This window comes from Streptopelia decaocto, assembly GCF_964273445.1.
Source record: "Streptopelia decaocto genome assembly, chromosome: 5".
NCBI lineage: Eukaryota > Metazoa > Chordata > Aves > Columbiformes > Columbidae > Streptopelia > Streptopelia decaocto.
This window is the reverse complement of record NC_138659.1, coordinates 58,809,932-58,824,111: the sequence shown is the minus strand read 5'-3', so window position 1 is coordinate 58,824,111 and position 14,180 is coordinate 58,809,932. Positions and strand designations below refer to the sequence as shown.

General features: G+C 47.0%; 1 protein-coding gene across 3 annotated transcripts in view; it reads left to right on the top strand.

Moving 5' to 3' along the window:
• Positions 1–14,180, top strand: part of ARL3 (ARF like GTPase 3) — a 31,502-nt gene that overhangs the window by 4,768 nt on the left and 12,554 nt on the right. For 2 of the 3 annotated variants that reach the window (XM_082053973.1, XM_082053972.1), the window contains exons 2-5: positions 5,009–5,152; positions 6,293–6,409; positions 10,895–10,945; positions 12,897–13,082. In XM_082053973.1, the coding sequence (XP_081910099.1) occupies positions 5,009–5,152; positions 6,293–6,409; positions 10,895–10,945; positions 12,897–13,082 (498 nt within the window). The remainder of the gene's footprint in view (positions 1–5,008; positions 5,153–6,292; positions 6,410–10,894; positions 10,946–12,896; positions 13,083–14,180) is intronic. The other variant, XM_082053974.1, reaches the window with a different exon arrangement.

Sequence of the window (14,180 nt, the reverse complement as noted above, 5' to 3'; positions counted from 1 at the left end):
ACGTGTGGTTGCAGCAGTGGGGAGGAGGGTGTCTGTGCAGGGTGGGGAGATGTGGCCACAGCAGCAGGCTGAGGTGCTGAGCTTTGTGGCCGTATTGCATCTCCATGAATTGATTTGGTTCTAGGTAAATATCCACATCTAGTAGATAAGCAATTGCTAATGTCTGAGGGTGGTTTTATTTTGAATTCATTATCTGAGCTTTGTGGCTGATAAACAGAAAACATTTACTTCCCTTTACTAATAGGAATCAACTGTGCTCCACAGCGGCTTGTGGGCTGTGCTTTATCCATGCCCTGTGTATCCAGCCCTCGGTACAAGGGGAAATTGTTCTTTCCATTATGGCTTTATATTGCCAATCTGATACAATGTTTAAACAGATTATCTCAATGCTCTGTTTGTCCCAAACCAATTTTTGCTTTGGCCTATAAAGTGAATCTTCCTTTCAGCGGCTTCTGTGGTACAGGATGTAGTTACATGCATCAAGTAGTTCAAAAGACCCATATACAGCATGGATTTAAAGCTGAATAAACCCACAAAACCCTTAGCTAGGACTATAAATGTCACTGTATTTTTATATATGTCTGTATTTTTTTTTTTAAGAGAATAGGATTACTGCATGCAGCTATAGCTGAAAGTCCTTTGATAATTCACTGGGTATTTTAAACCTAGCAATGATATACTTTCATAAAACCACACATCCCTGTTTTCTGAAGGATGCTAATAAGATGGTTGGCTTTGCTTTCATGCTCGATGTGTTTATGAGTGCTCTTGCCCATTTAGTTGCATCTCTGAATTTAATGCCCCACTCTGATTTCATAGTAATTGTCAGGAGTCTTTTTTTTTCATTTTGTATGCCCCCAATCACTGTCTGGAAAGTGCAGTGTCCTCATTGCTGACCCCATCAGTCTGTCTCCTCATGGTGCTTGTAAAGAAAACCCTCTCCACCAAGGACAAAGATGTTTTTAAACAAGCCGATCTGATATAAAACATAGTTTGCTTAACCCAGAGGTGACCAAGAAGCAGTTGCTGGCTGACTGTGCCCAGCCTTGAGTTGCTCTCTATGGCTGCCCTACTCAAAGGCTGCACGCTGCCACGCTGTGCTGCTCATTATCTGAACAGCATCTGCAGTTCCCTTCTCTCTTACAGATGCCGCAGTCCGTTTAGTTTTGTGCAAATGACACGCTGCCCTTATACTCCCGTGCGTTGTCTCTGCAGCTCCTCAGCCAGCGAATGTCTCCACCGTCCTGCTTGAGACTTGTCCTGCTCCTCACCCTGGACACCCCAGTGGGCGAGTGCTGCTGGCCTGGCTGCCAGGCAGGTGTCTTGGGTGTCCTCCCTCCTCACTGTGGGTGAAGTCTCAGCATCAAGACATTTGTTTGCTGCTCCACTTCAATGGCCTGCTCCTCTCCTGTTGCTTCTGAGCATCCTCTTGGTACCGAATTTTCCCGTTTCACGGCTTTCTACCTGACATCTCCTGTCAATAACAAGGGGTTGCTTTCTGACTCTGATCAGCCCAAGGTGTTTCAGCATTGTGTTTGCAAGCGGAGAGATGCTTGTCCATCAGTATGTGTGCAGTAAGGGTTGCTTGTCCCACATAGCAGTGACATGCAGCAAGGAACTCGGCTGGGTTATTTTTTCCAGTCTACTAAGCTGTCAGGAGATGCTTTCTGTCTTCCTAGCCAGTGTGCTCATAAGACCAGTTGAAAAAAATAAAAACGTTAGAAACCTATCTGTGGATAGCTCTTTTTAATCTTAAATCTTCAGTAACTAAATGGAGGATGCTGGGTGCAAGTTTTAAATAATATTCACAAAGTAGTAACAATCATAGTAGCCAGTACTATTATTTGGCTCTTAAGTTGTGTATACAGACCGTGTAACCTATGCCAGCAGCTACTGAAATAAAGTCCACTTTTCTGTGTTGGCTTGCTTGTCTTTCAGCCTTTTAAATCAGCTTACTTTATACCTTAGAGAATACTTTTATTTCTATATATATCCTCTCTTCTATTGGCTACCCCAGATAATCCTGTGATCAGCCATGCAGCAGTGTCACTTGAGTAGAATATGGAACGATGCTGATCGTTTTCTCGTAGGCTGTCATACTAGCCCAGAAATAGCATCTGTCTACAATGGGAGAAGCTCTATTAACATTTACAACTGTTCCTCTTCCTGACCCCTGAGAATTGCTCCGTGGTAGATAAGCAATACTTTGTAATACATTTCTTTGCGCTCAGTATTTTGGAGTTGAATTCTGAAATATAAAGGCTCCTAATCCTGATCTGCTCTGGGATATGCTGCTCTGCTCTTAGCAAGTGGTGCTGTGAATAGGATTAGCATTTCAACAGCTTCTTTCTTTAACTGTGAGCAATAAACTAAAATAATAGGGCCTGATTCCGAGCTCTCTGAAGGCGGCAGTAGCACTTTGGCTGGTGTGTGTTGGCTTTGGGTCAGGCCCATAAGAATGGGAAATTCAGTGGTTTGTTGGAAAGGAGGGAAAATGTGTGAATTTTAGAGTTCCTTCCCCTGTGGGGTCTGTCCACACCAAGCTGAAATCCATAGATTTACAAGCCAACAAACACAACTGTAAATTTGACTGCAGGTGAAAAGAAAATGTGTGTTGCTAGTCATGCGGTTAAACTTGTGGTTTTTAATGAAGTCAAGGGCACTTAGGACATGCATGTAAACAAGTAAGCATTAGAGATATTTTTGTTGCTGTTCCTTTTCTCTCAGACGTGTGGAACTACACACCAACATGGGGGCAGAACACGGGCTGGGCCCTGCACCCGGGGAGGTGAGCTGTTGGGTTGGGAGGGCTTGCAGTGACTGGCTGCACTGAGCACAGCCCTTCAAATTCATTAGCTACGGGCCCATGGGCAAGAGCCAGCTGTGAACATCTGCTCCCTCAGGGCTCAGCACGTGATGTTACAGGCCTGTACACTTCAGCTAAAAGCAGTTTGGGGATTTACTGTGCCCGCACTGTGCAGGCACGGCACCCTCTATCAAGCGGAGTCCACTCCTGATTAACAGATCTGTGAAGGAGCCCTAGATTCCCAGTTTTTTTTTACCAGCCTGTTTATGAAATGGGTGATACCCTGAGCCCGCTTAGTGGGCTGTAAGACTGCAGTTTTGCTGTTCCTTGTGCAAGCTCTGAATTTCTGAACCTCAGCTTTCCACAGTGCTTTTTAAAAGCACGGCAACAGTGGCATCCTGCAACGTTCTACCAATATCCTTGAAACCCAGTTTTACTAAGTTCCTTCTTTTCTCCCTTTTCTTACACATTGTGCATGTATTTTGAGCTGTGTCTGGTAATTAAATGGAAAACCGATAAGTTACTTGCAAATCAAAAATGCTTAAAGAGGTGGATTGAATCTCACGTGCATTTGAATCTCAGTGTGTTTTTATCCTGCTCTATTGAAAGCTTTGGCATCGTGACCTGTAGCACTGCGTCCTTTCCAAAGCATTCCACATCTCAGAACGACGTGACGAGCGACTGAAAGTGGTGATTTCCAAATGGCTGAGTTGGGCTCCCCAGGAGTCGGCAGGGGGACTCTGCTGCAGACGGGGGACACGTTGCAGTGGTGACAGTTGTACCATGTCCTGCGGCTCTTTGTCTTGAGGACAGGTTTCCGATTGCCCTGATCTGGAGGGAACTGGGAGCAACCTTCATGGCTCAAATAGTCCTTGGCTCCCAGCAGGAATATTTAGAGGGTGTAGTTCCTCATAGCAACAAAGCATTTCATGACATTTAACTGATTCAGCCTTGCAGGTCCACAAGAAGCATTGTCTCCAGTTTGCAAATGGGAGAACAAAAAAGCTTGAGAGATGGGCCCCCGTAGGCCTGGGTTTGTGCTGATACTTGAACTTTGTTCCCGGCTCTGGATCGTAGTCGGCTGAAGAGAAACGCCTTGCCATTGCCCTTCAGGACATGGGAATTGTCTGGGAGAGACCGAGCAGGAGTCCTGAGGGCTCCAGAAAGGGCTGTAGGTGTATTCCTCCCTGGATTTGCTGAGGCAAATCAGTTGCAAGACCATCTGTGTCCCCAGGCCGGGTCTCAGTGTGGTGTGTGCTGCTCAGGCTCCAAGGAGCCATCCCTGCCAAGCAGGGGGGTGCAGAGCAGCATGGCAACGTGTCCAAGGACACCCAGGCAGCTGCTGTGCCCTTGGTTGCAACTGCCCCTCTCCTGTGGGGCTGGGCTGGGCAGCGAGGGGTAGGTGGCAGCAGGGTGATTTGCATCTCTTGGTTTCTTGCCAGGATCCAGAATATTTTTCCGGCCAGTCTAGAGAGATGCAGGTCTCTGAGTGGTGGCACTGGCAAAAGCTTGGGTGTGCTGCTGTAATGTGCACAGTTGTAAATGAGCTGACCTGCATATTCTGTTCCCTAATCCTGAGTGATACTGTCAGCTCAGAGAGATGAGCCTGGCTAATGACTGAAATCCACTGTGCTTTTCTTAGTGAGGATGTGTGGTGATCTGAGATAGTTAAGTGCTACATCCTGAGAATCAGAACTGCACGTGCCCCATGGGTCCAGCATGTTTTAGACAGATAAACGGGGTTTGAGATGATCAGGGAGTTACAATGAAAAGAACTTCTGTCAGGTACACAGTAACCTGCAGTTAACTAGGAGGATGATTAAATTAATGGGGTTTTCCCTCTGATGAAGATAATGAAGAGCTCACAAGGTTTGCAGGTCCTACACATGATATGTGTAGGCACTGTCTTCCTAGCACAGGGAATGCCAAACAGCTGTGTGACAAGAGCCGTGCAGCCACTGGTGCACTCCACCGAGCGACATTTGTGCAGTCTGAGACCTCGTCGGTACTCTCTGAGATGAAGGAAAATTGGAGCAAGGGGGGAGAAGAAGAGGAAATGGGAATAGGGACTGCAGGAAGGGGTTCAGGGTGTCATGGGACCCACTGCCATACAAAACCCATTTCAAGGGAGGAGGGCATGGCATGGTGGGGGCAAACAGTAAGAGGGGGAAATAACAGCTGCCATCTCTCTTGCGGATTTAGGGTTTACTGTCAATCTTGCGTAAATTGAAAAGCACCCCAGACCAGGAGGTGAGAATCCTCCTCTTGGGACTGGATAATGCAGGCAAGACCACACTCCTGAAACAGCTGGCATCTGAGGACATCAGCCATATCACGCCAACACAGGTGAGGAAGGCCTTTCCCTGCCCAAGGCAGTTCTTGTGGTCCCACCTGCCTTGTTATACAAAGCACTAATGATTCAGCAGTGTATTTCAGTAAAAGGGGGACAAACTGGAGCCTGGTGCACCATTAAGTTTGTGTTTTAGCTGCATAAGAGGAAGCTCCCTGAAGCAGCCAGAGTGCATCAGGCCAGGTCTGTCAGATGGTGCAAAAGTGGATGAGTGCCAAGGAGTTCTGCAGAAGGCTTTTGGGTCATGCTAGGGTTAGATGGATGAGACTTTGTTCCTGTTGTCTTCTCCAAACAGGGGCCATGTATAGGGGATGCTGCAGCATCGGGCAAGCCCCTGTCTCCTTGCATCTTTCACCCAGCCAGCTCCAAGGGTCCTGTGTATTCCATCACTCCCTGTCTGATGCCTCTGGTCCCATTTCTTTGAGCCTTGGGGTTGGGGCAAGCAATGTCTCCCATCAGACGCACCGCAGCATGTCCCCTGTGTTGACCAGAGGAGGTTGCTAGAGAGCTATGGGAGATGCTTCCCTCCACCCTGCAGCTGCCTCCCAAAGCTCACAGCCTAGACACCCCGATTCCAAGCCCCAGTCCCCTGGGTGGTGTGGCAGCATGTTGCCAGCCCACGCCACATCCTGTTTTTCTACTTGAATGCCCTTTCAATTGGTGCTCTAATTGATGAAATGGACCCTTCAGACATGCAGCTGTTGCTCTTTTAAGCCCAGCATTAGCTGTGTCATGTCGAATTGAGCTGAGACCTCTGGCTTCATGTTAGCTGGGACTGTCTTCTCAGCTTTCACAAGCTCAGTCCTGCTTCTCACAGTTCCCTTGTTTTCTCCTTATCTGCAGCTCTCCCACCTCTTCCTGCACCCACCCTGCTGATCCCTCGCAGGGCCATAACTGCATCATATGTCTCTGTAGCCATGACAGCGTCAACCCTTGACCCAAGAACACTGGCAAAACTGATTGCTGTGTTCACTTTTGCCAGGGCCTCTCCCACAGCTGATCCATCTTTGTGGCTGCCTGGCCCATCTTGCTGCATGTTGCAGGCATAGGATATATAAGGTGTTGGTGTCTGCCCATGAACATGATCCAGCCATTCAGGTTTGTGCTCTATGTGGCTTTGTTTCTGCTCTTTCCAGGGCTTTAACATCAAAAGCGTACAGTCTCAAGGCTTCAAGCTGAACGTATGGGACATAGGCGGACAGAGGAAGATCAGGCCGTACTGGAGGAACTATTTTGAAAATACTGATATCCTTGTGAGTATTGGCTGCAGTTGAATGCTGTGTTCATGCAATGGCTTTCCAAGGTCTCAGCCAGAAATTCAGGAACAAGTAATGTAATGTCCCAGTCCTCAGCAACACCATTGCCATTGTAACAGGAGTTATTCGGAGTGGAATGGCAAGATTGGTTGGGCGCAGTAAGAAAAATACAGTGATATTTGGATAAATTATTCAGTTGCCTGTTTTTTCTTTGACAGGATGGTGCTCGTTATAGCCAGTAGCATTCCTCTCATCTAAGTCTCCTTCAGATGAAAGAACATTAATAACTTGTAGTTTATCCATCTATGGCTCCTTTCACTGGAGACTCTGAAGGCCTATCATGGGCATTAGTGTATTAAGCCTCATGTAGATGTAGGTCAGTATGGTACCTTTGTTTTCTACTTGGAGAAACTGAGGCACAGCAGAATTACATGCTGTGTCTGGCATCAGATAGGAAAGCTTCTGGCAGAGGGACACAGAGAGACTCTTGTATTTTGCTTTGGTCCTTTAATCATAAGACTGTCCTTTAGTGTTTTTGATATCTTAGCTGCAATTACCTTACAATTAGCTACAGATGAGTACAATTATTTTACCTTTGTGTTTCCATACCAGAGCACATTACCTTGCGACCCTCCAAGTGGTGTCCTGACTAGTTTCAAAGAGCACCTCTAACGTGCAGCCACATGTGCCAGGATGAAGGCAGGCTGGGGCCTCCAGGACTCTCCCCACCCCAAGCAATGCTGCCTGTGGGAGCAGGGAAAAGGCTATTCTAAGCAAGGTCTGCAGGACTCCTGTGGGAAAGTGGGAAGCTCTCTCAGAAAGACACCCTTCCTCCCTCCTGTCACACACATGTACTCACCAATGTGTTCGGAGCTTCAGTGCATTTCCACAGAAGGATCAGCGCAACTAGAAATAGGACTCTGCTCCAAGGCTCCTGTCGGGGTCCTGAAGTACTTGGCTGCACCTGCAGGTTTAGAAAGCACTGTTCAAGTGAAGCTGTTATTTAAATAGGGCTAATAACTCCGCAGGAATATCTTGTACAGATCCCCCTTTTTGCAGCCTTAATTTGAAATCTGATGTTTGAGGGCAGCCACCACAGCATAAACCTGGTTGGTTCTTTTGCAAAGAGTAGTGGTGAGATCTTCCAAGGGGAAAGATCTAGGTTTGAGAAACTAGCAGGACAAGCTTCGTATGCTTCTCTGTGGCCATTGAGCAGGGGGACATGGCATGGCTGTGAGGTGATTGCACCCATTGAGTGCAAGCTCTGCAGCTGTGTGTGGTGTGGAGGCAGTAGGTGAGCAGATCAAAGTCAACACTGCCAAGCAGCAGCTAGGGGATCTGTACCTGCTATGACAGCTGCTCAGGCTGAGCAACCACAAAACAATATCTGGAACTCTGCAGGCAAAGGCAATGAGCTACACCAGCCTGTGAGCTTCTCCCCTTCCCAGTGTGTGCTGCATGGGAGGTGAGAAATAAAGGTGAATTTGAAGACTGAAGGAGATTAAAGCAGGTTTTTTCCTTGCCCTCCTCCCACCCCAGGTAAAGCAATGTACAGAGAAAACTTTTTTTCTTACAAAATTGGTAGATAGAAGCAGAATCAGTTTAGGGAAAGTGATAGTGGGAATTCAGAAGGTGCACACATGGATCTGAGCTCCCCAGCCTGTACTCTGTGCTGACACCCAGTCCTAGACTGGGAGCTGTCAACATGTTAGTGCAGTTCTTTGCTATGTGCATACACACCAAAAGTGGGATCAGGTATATGCTGATGACGCTCCTTCTGTCTCTTCTGCCAGTCTTCAGCCCCATTTTACCCAGTAATTTTACCCTCTGACAAACCTGGTACCGGTTGTGCCTCTGTAAATTGAGCCTAAATATCCTTCATATTATATTTCTTCATCCAGTCCCACCACTTGCACTTTCTGCCCAGCCCACTTACTCCATGTTTTGTTTTGGCCTGTTTCTCAGAGGAGGCACCCAACTTTATGGGAGTTTTTTTCTCGGGCTCCATTTCTCCAGCACAGTGTACTCAATGGCTGTTCAGACTGGCGAGCTGTGCTACTGAGCACCACAGCCAGAAACAGGCTCTTGTGTGGCCCTGGCCTTAGAAGGAAGGTGGAGATGAGATATGCTACAGTTCCTAGGACCCACTGCTTCTGTGTTTTCCTAAGCTATGCTGCACAAAGCAGAAAGGACCCTCTAAAGGGTATTAAAAAGCAGGAAGTGATTGCAAATTCAGATCCATGCAGGTGCCTTTGAATGAGAGTTTGGTCTTGCATCACACACCTGTGATATTTGGAAGCTTAACCCAGGCAAATAAGGTGTGGATATCTGGCTGATTGCATATTCAGACAGGCACCTGCAGCTATTTGGCACAGTGCTTTCTGGTTTGGAAGTAGGCACTCTGCACATACTTTACCTTCGCTGTGCTGTGCTTTTGTGGCTTTTGCCCCAAGCACTGTTGTCTCCAATTCTCATCTTGCAAAATAGCTCCCTAGCACAGAATGGAGCTGTGCAGGAGAAATCCTGGCTGGTTGGGACTCAGCTCTCTTCCTTGCCAGTTAGAGAAATGCCGTAATATGGGAGGTGCCACCGTTCAGTTGAGAAGTAGCGCTGAGCTATTGCGTTCATGTGTTGCTAAGCTTCCCCTGAGATATCTCAAAAGAGGACAGATGACAAGCCAGTTTCAGCCCAGAGCACAACTGTCAGCCCTGCAGCTTCTTCGTTTCTTTTGGTCTGTATTTACTAAGCCAAATGGGGTGCATGGGGGTGGATGCTTGGCAGGGGCAGAGAGCACGGGCGTAGCTGATACAGTATTGGTGCACGTGCCTGGGATCACATCGTGGGGAGCGGCTGTGTGTCACGCCGTGCCCACAGGCCTTTCTCCGTCACATGGCACCAAGTGCGTGCCCTGCTGACGCATCCCTGTGCAGCTGCGTCCTGCCCTGCTGCGTGTCCCCCAGCCGCTGTCAGTGTGCATCAGCGCGGCCCCGGGAGGACCAGAGACCCCAAGTGATCAGCAGAGAGGTCTGTGAGGCTGCTGGATTACCTCCTCAGGCCTGGCATGCAGATTCTCCTGCTGTGTGTTTGGTCCCATTTCAAACAACTCTAACACTGCTCATTAAGGGAGTGCCTACAGTTAGATATTGCTGCTAGAGATCTTCCCTCCCCCTACTATTTGGTCAAAATTATCCTGTAAGTGTGGAGTCTGATGCTGAGGCTGCCTGCAAGGATGCTCTTTATCTTGATGGTGGGGTGCTGTGCTCATCTATTCCCTGAAGACCAGGCTGACACTTGCTCCCTGGAAGCCACCAAAGAACATGCAGATGACATGCTAGCAGCTTCAATCACTGCTGATAGGGGATGGCACAGACTGGAAGCAAAATGCTCAGCGTTTGTCACCAGTCCTGTCCCTGTCTCCTGTCCCAGTGCCCTTCTCCTTCAAAAACCTTTCCGTACCAAGCAACAAAAAAGGGATGCCAGGCTTCTCTTGCCTGACTGTTATACTGAGGTTCTCTGTTTCTTTAAATGTGTCTTGATACCTGTGCGCTCTGAACTTCAATAGCATTGCTGGGGGCAAGGAGAGTGGCTGGACTTACTAATTACATATTTAGACAGGCCTTTGAGGAGTGTTTTAGCCTGAGCAGACCTAGAGCTGCCTTCACTGAGAAGGCTCGTTTGCACTTACAGATATTTGCACGTGCCATGCTGCTTGGAGAAGTAGAGACCCCCTCCCTGGGCAGGGAGCCTGCAGGCTGGGGAATCCACCCTTCTTCATACCAGGGAACAGGTGTCCGGTTTGGACCTCCTCATGGACCGTGAGATGTGGTGCCCGGCCCTGAAAGGGTGGCAGGACTCTGCTGCCAGTCTTTGTGAGCCAGCTGCTCCCTGTCTTCATCATCCTAGTGGACAAACTGGCTGCTGAAGATGGAGTCTCTTGCCCTCGTCTCCAACCACCTGATGGAGAGGAACTCAATGTCCCCAATGTATTCACCTGTCCCCTGAGTACCGTTGTGTACCTCGGTGGCTTATTGAGGAGGTGACGCATCCTGCTAGAGGGCAGCATGGCACAGTCACACCAGCGCAGTGCTCACACTGGTGGCTGGGGTGAAAGATCTTGTCTGGTTCTCCAGGTTTTGCTCTCCTGTGCTCAGCTTCAGCTTGTAAGCTGGTCATGTGAAAAGATACCAGGCAGTCTCCTGTTCCCTTCAGATAACAGATGCTGTGGAGATGGTAAGAACATCCCCGGTACTGCCCCCAGCTCCATTCTGATCCTACCCACGTGGCTGTTCAGCCCCCCAGCTTTAAAAGAGGTAGTTCCTCTCCTTTCCAAACGTCATGAAGTTTTGTCAACATTTGCTATAAATAATACCAGGGATTTTTATGCCCAAAAGTGTTATTATTAGGCTTAGCTCCCTTAAGCATGTGATATTGTAGGAGAGTGTCTCCTGGGAATAGTAACTTTTCCTCTCGTTTCTTTTTCAGATCTATGTCATTGACAGCGCAGATAGGAAGAGGTTTGAAGAAACAGGTCAGGTAAGTTACTTATGCCCAGCTTCCTTTGAAGTAACTCAGTGCTTCTGAGTGCCCCTTGCTCACAAAAGTTAGGAAGATGATTTTGTTGTTTATGAGGGAAATTTGCATTTCAAGAGAGACTTGCCTTTCAACATCAATGCAGATTATTTTGGTAGATGTGAAACAAGGAAAATAGGTAGCCTAATTCCATTTAAATAGAACATTTTTCATTACAGTTATACAATAATAGCAAAAGGAGCCCAATACTGTGAAAGCAGAAGCTTCCCTAAGTCCTTTAAACCTTGCCAAGCCAAGACCCTGAGGAATCCTGTTTTCTTATTTACGAAGTTGAAATGGAAATCATATTGACTTGATTGTCTTTTGGATGTAACTGAAAAAAAAAATAAAAAGCTAAGAACTTTGTAACTAGGACTGGCCAGAAAAAAAGATTTCCATTTTGTAACCTTTTATGTTCTATGGTGGAACAAAAATAGGACTTTTGAACTGTATTTTGTGAAATTCAGAAAGTGACAGGGTCCCAAAATAGCGAGCAACAGCCTTACCCCTCAGAAATAGGAGATTTAGTTTAAAGCCCTCTGTTCTTGCTTAATTTGAAGGAGGCACTTGATCTTTCACCTCTCACGTATCATGGGCACACCCTGACAGCAGAACTGTTGGTTGTTCTAGGGGTGGGGAGAATCTTCATCCTGCTTAAACTATTTCATTTTATATCAGTAATGAAATATTCACTGGACAAAAGAGAGTGAGAAGAAGCAGAAGCTTAGAGTAATTGCCCGAGTCAGGTGGTGTCAGCCTGGACCCCTCAGATTTCTGCAAACACTTTTGGTTTCAATAAATAAGCCATGTCAGATGAAAGACCTATTTTGTTGAAAAAAATCTCAGCCAACTCTGTAACTCCATTCTCTCGTCCTGGTTTCCAAACCAAACATTGCTTTTGGGGGGATGGAGTCAGATTTCTGCTGCAGTTTAGCATCTCCCCAAATGCACTCATTTAATCCACAAGTTTCTAGCCAGTGAATGAAAGTTGTTAGGACAGTATCTGAGAGCATGAGACCTTTCCAGCTGAATAAGGAGCCCACAGAAATCTCATGAACTCATCTGTCTGTAATGCCAGCAGTCCCTACAGGTTCAAGTTCTGCTGGGTTTGTCATATGTTCACATAGGGAAGTGACTTAAGACTGTGTGCGTGTTTCGCATGAGGCCATTGCACAACACTAAACATGAAGTATTTCAGCCATCGCTGATCCACTGCAGACTCCAATTTGGGCTATTAAAAGAATCTCTTTGAGTCACCCAGTTTTGAATGAACAAACCCATTTCTCAAGATGCCACCCAATGTGTGCTGTGCATATGGAGCCAAAATCCAGCTAGTAAAGTTGATCTAGCTTGTCTTCAGCTAGGCAATGCCTTCAGAAGCATCAGCACTTTCTTGTGGAAGGAAGATTTCGATTTCTGGGGAGAAAAAAAGTCCTGTCCAGCTCAAATTGGAGTGTATAAAACCTGGAACAAAACCCTGAAACTCATTATTAGCTAAGGTATTGGGGCTGGTGTCAACAGCTGCTCAAGTACAAATGCCAGTCAGGCAATAACTTAGGACAGATTCCTCATACTGCCAATTTACATGTTTTTTTGCTGTTTCATCAGTTTTGGTCTCCTGGGAGCAGGGACTGGTAAAACACAGAGTTGTAGCCTTTAAGGCAACTGCTAATTTCAGACCAAGATGAAGATTTTTGTAACCTGTAATTGGAAGAAATAGCTTTTGAACCTTGGGCAGGGATGATTGTATACATTTTTGCTCTCTTATAATAAGATCTAGGTTTCAATGGAACACACTCTTCCAGCATTTGCCCTAAATATATTTCTAATTAGAGACAGCCGCTGGTGGTTGAAGGTTTTTTCCCCTTCCGTCTCTCCATCTTACTCCTCCCCAACTCCCTTGTAAATGATATAGGAGCTGGCTGAGCTTTTGGACGAAGAAAAGCTTAGTGGAGTCCCCGTGCTCATATTTGCTAACAAGCAGGATTTGCTGACGGCTGCCCCTGCTTCGGAGATTGCCGAGGGACTGAACCTACACACAATCCGGGACAGAGTCTGGCAGATCCAGTCTTGTTCGGCTCTCTCAGGAGAGGGAGTACAGGTGAGGCTCTGGAGAAGGCTTGCTGTGCCAGCAGGCCATCTGTGAGAGAGTGTTGTCTGTTCATCTGCAGGGTGGGGCTGGACCGGCTGCTTCACAAAGGAGGGTCAGCACGGCCAAACCCTTGCAGCACAGAACACAGGGGGCACGTGTCTCATCACCTGTGCAAAGGGGAGGGGGAGCTGTGGGCCCTTGGGATTGCTCCATCCCCAGGAAAGGGGAGAGCGATCACCTCCCCATCCAGGACCCCCTGGCTGGGTCAAACGAAGATATTGATTTATTCTAAAGAGACTGCTGTCAAGTTAATAATTTTCACAAAACAAATCATCTTTTACTATTAACCCCTTGGACTGTTGCAAGTATGCACTTTAGAAATCTGATTTACCTTCGCTACTAATGTCGTTTGACGTTTTGCTCAATCCAGGTGCCAGATAGAAACTGTTCGATTTTTCTGATCCAAGGAAACGCTAGAGTTGCACGTGGGGCAAAGACTGCTCCTAATGGCAGCATGTGAGGCACCAAAAACCCACCGAGGGGGCTGAGCGGTGTTCCTGTGCTGAACTGTAAAAGCTGTGTTTTGGGCTCCTGCACTGTAGCCAGTTCCTGCAGTACAGAAGCTCTTTGTGATGTAAATGGGACCTTGGCTTGTGTAGTTCACTCTTAGGCTTTCCTGAATGAATGAAATATTTGCTCACAATCCGAGCAGTTGGGAGTACTCCCTTCGCTGATATTTAAAGAAACAGAATGGTGAAGACATCTATCTTCATTGCAGATTCAGTAAAACCTTATTTGCAAATGCTACAGAGCTGTTCAGGACAGACAGATCTCAGGCTGAGTATGAAGAGTCACAGAAGCAGCTCGCAACACTGAGTGGGCAGTAAAGTGGCAGATGAAATTCAGTGTTGACAAGTGCAAAATAATGCACATGAGGAACAACAACCCTAACTATACACACACAATGATGGAGTCGAAATTAGCTGCCATTGCTCAGAAGCAGATCATTGGGAACAGCTTAGTGCTCATCAAAGACCAGAGGGCAAAGTCGAATGCTAGAGAATTATCAGAGAGCCAACATGAAACATCCCAGAAAACATTTATTTT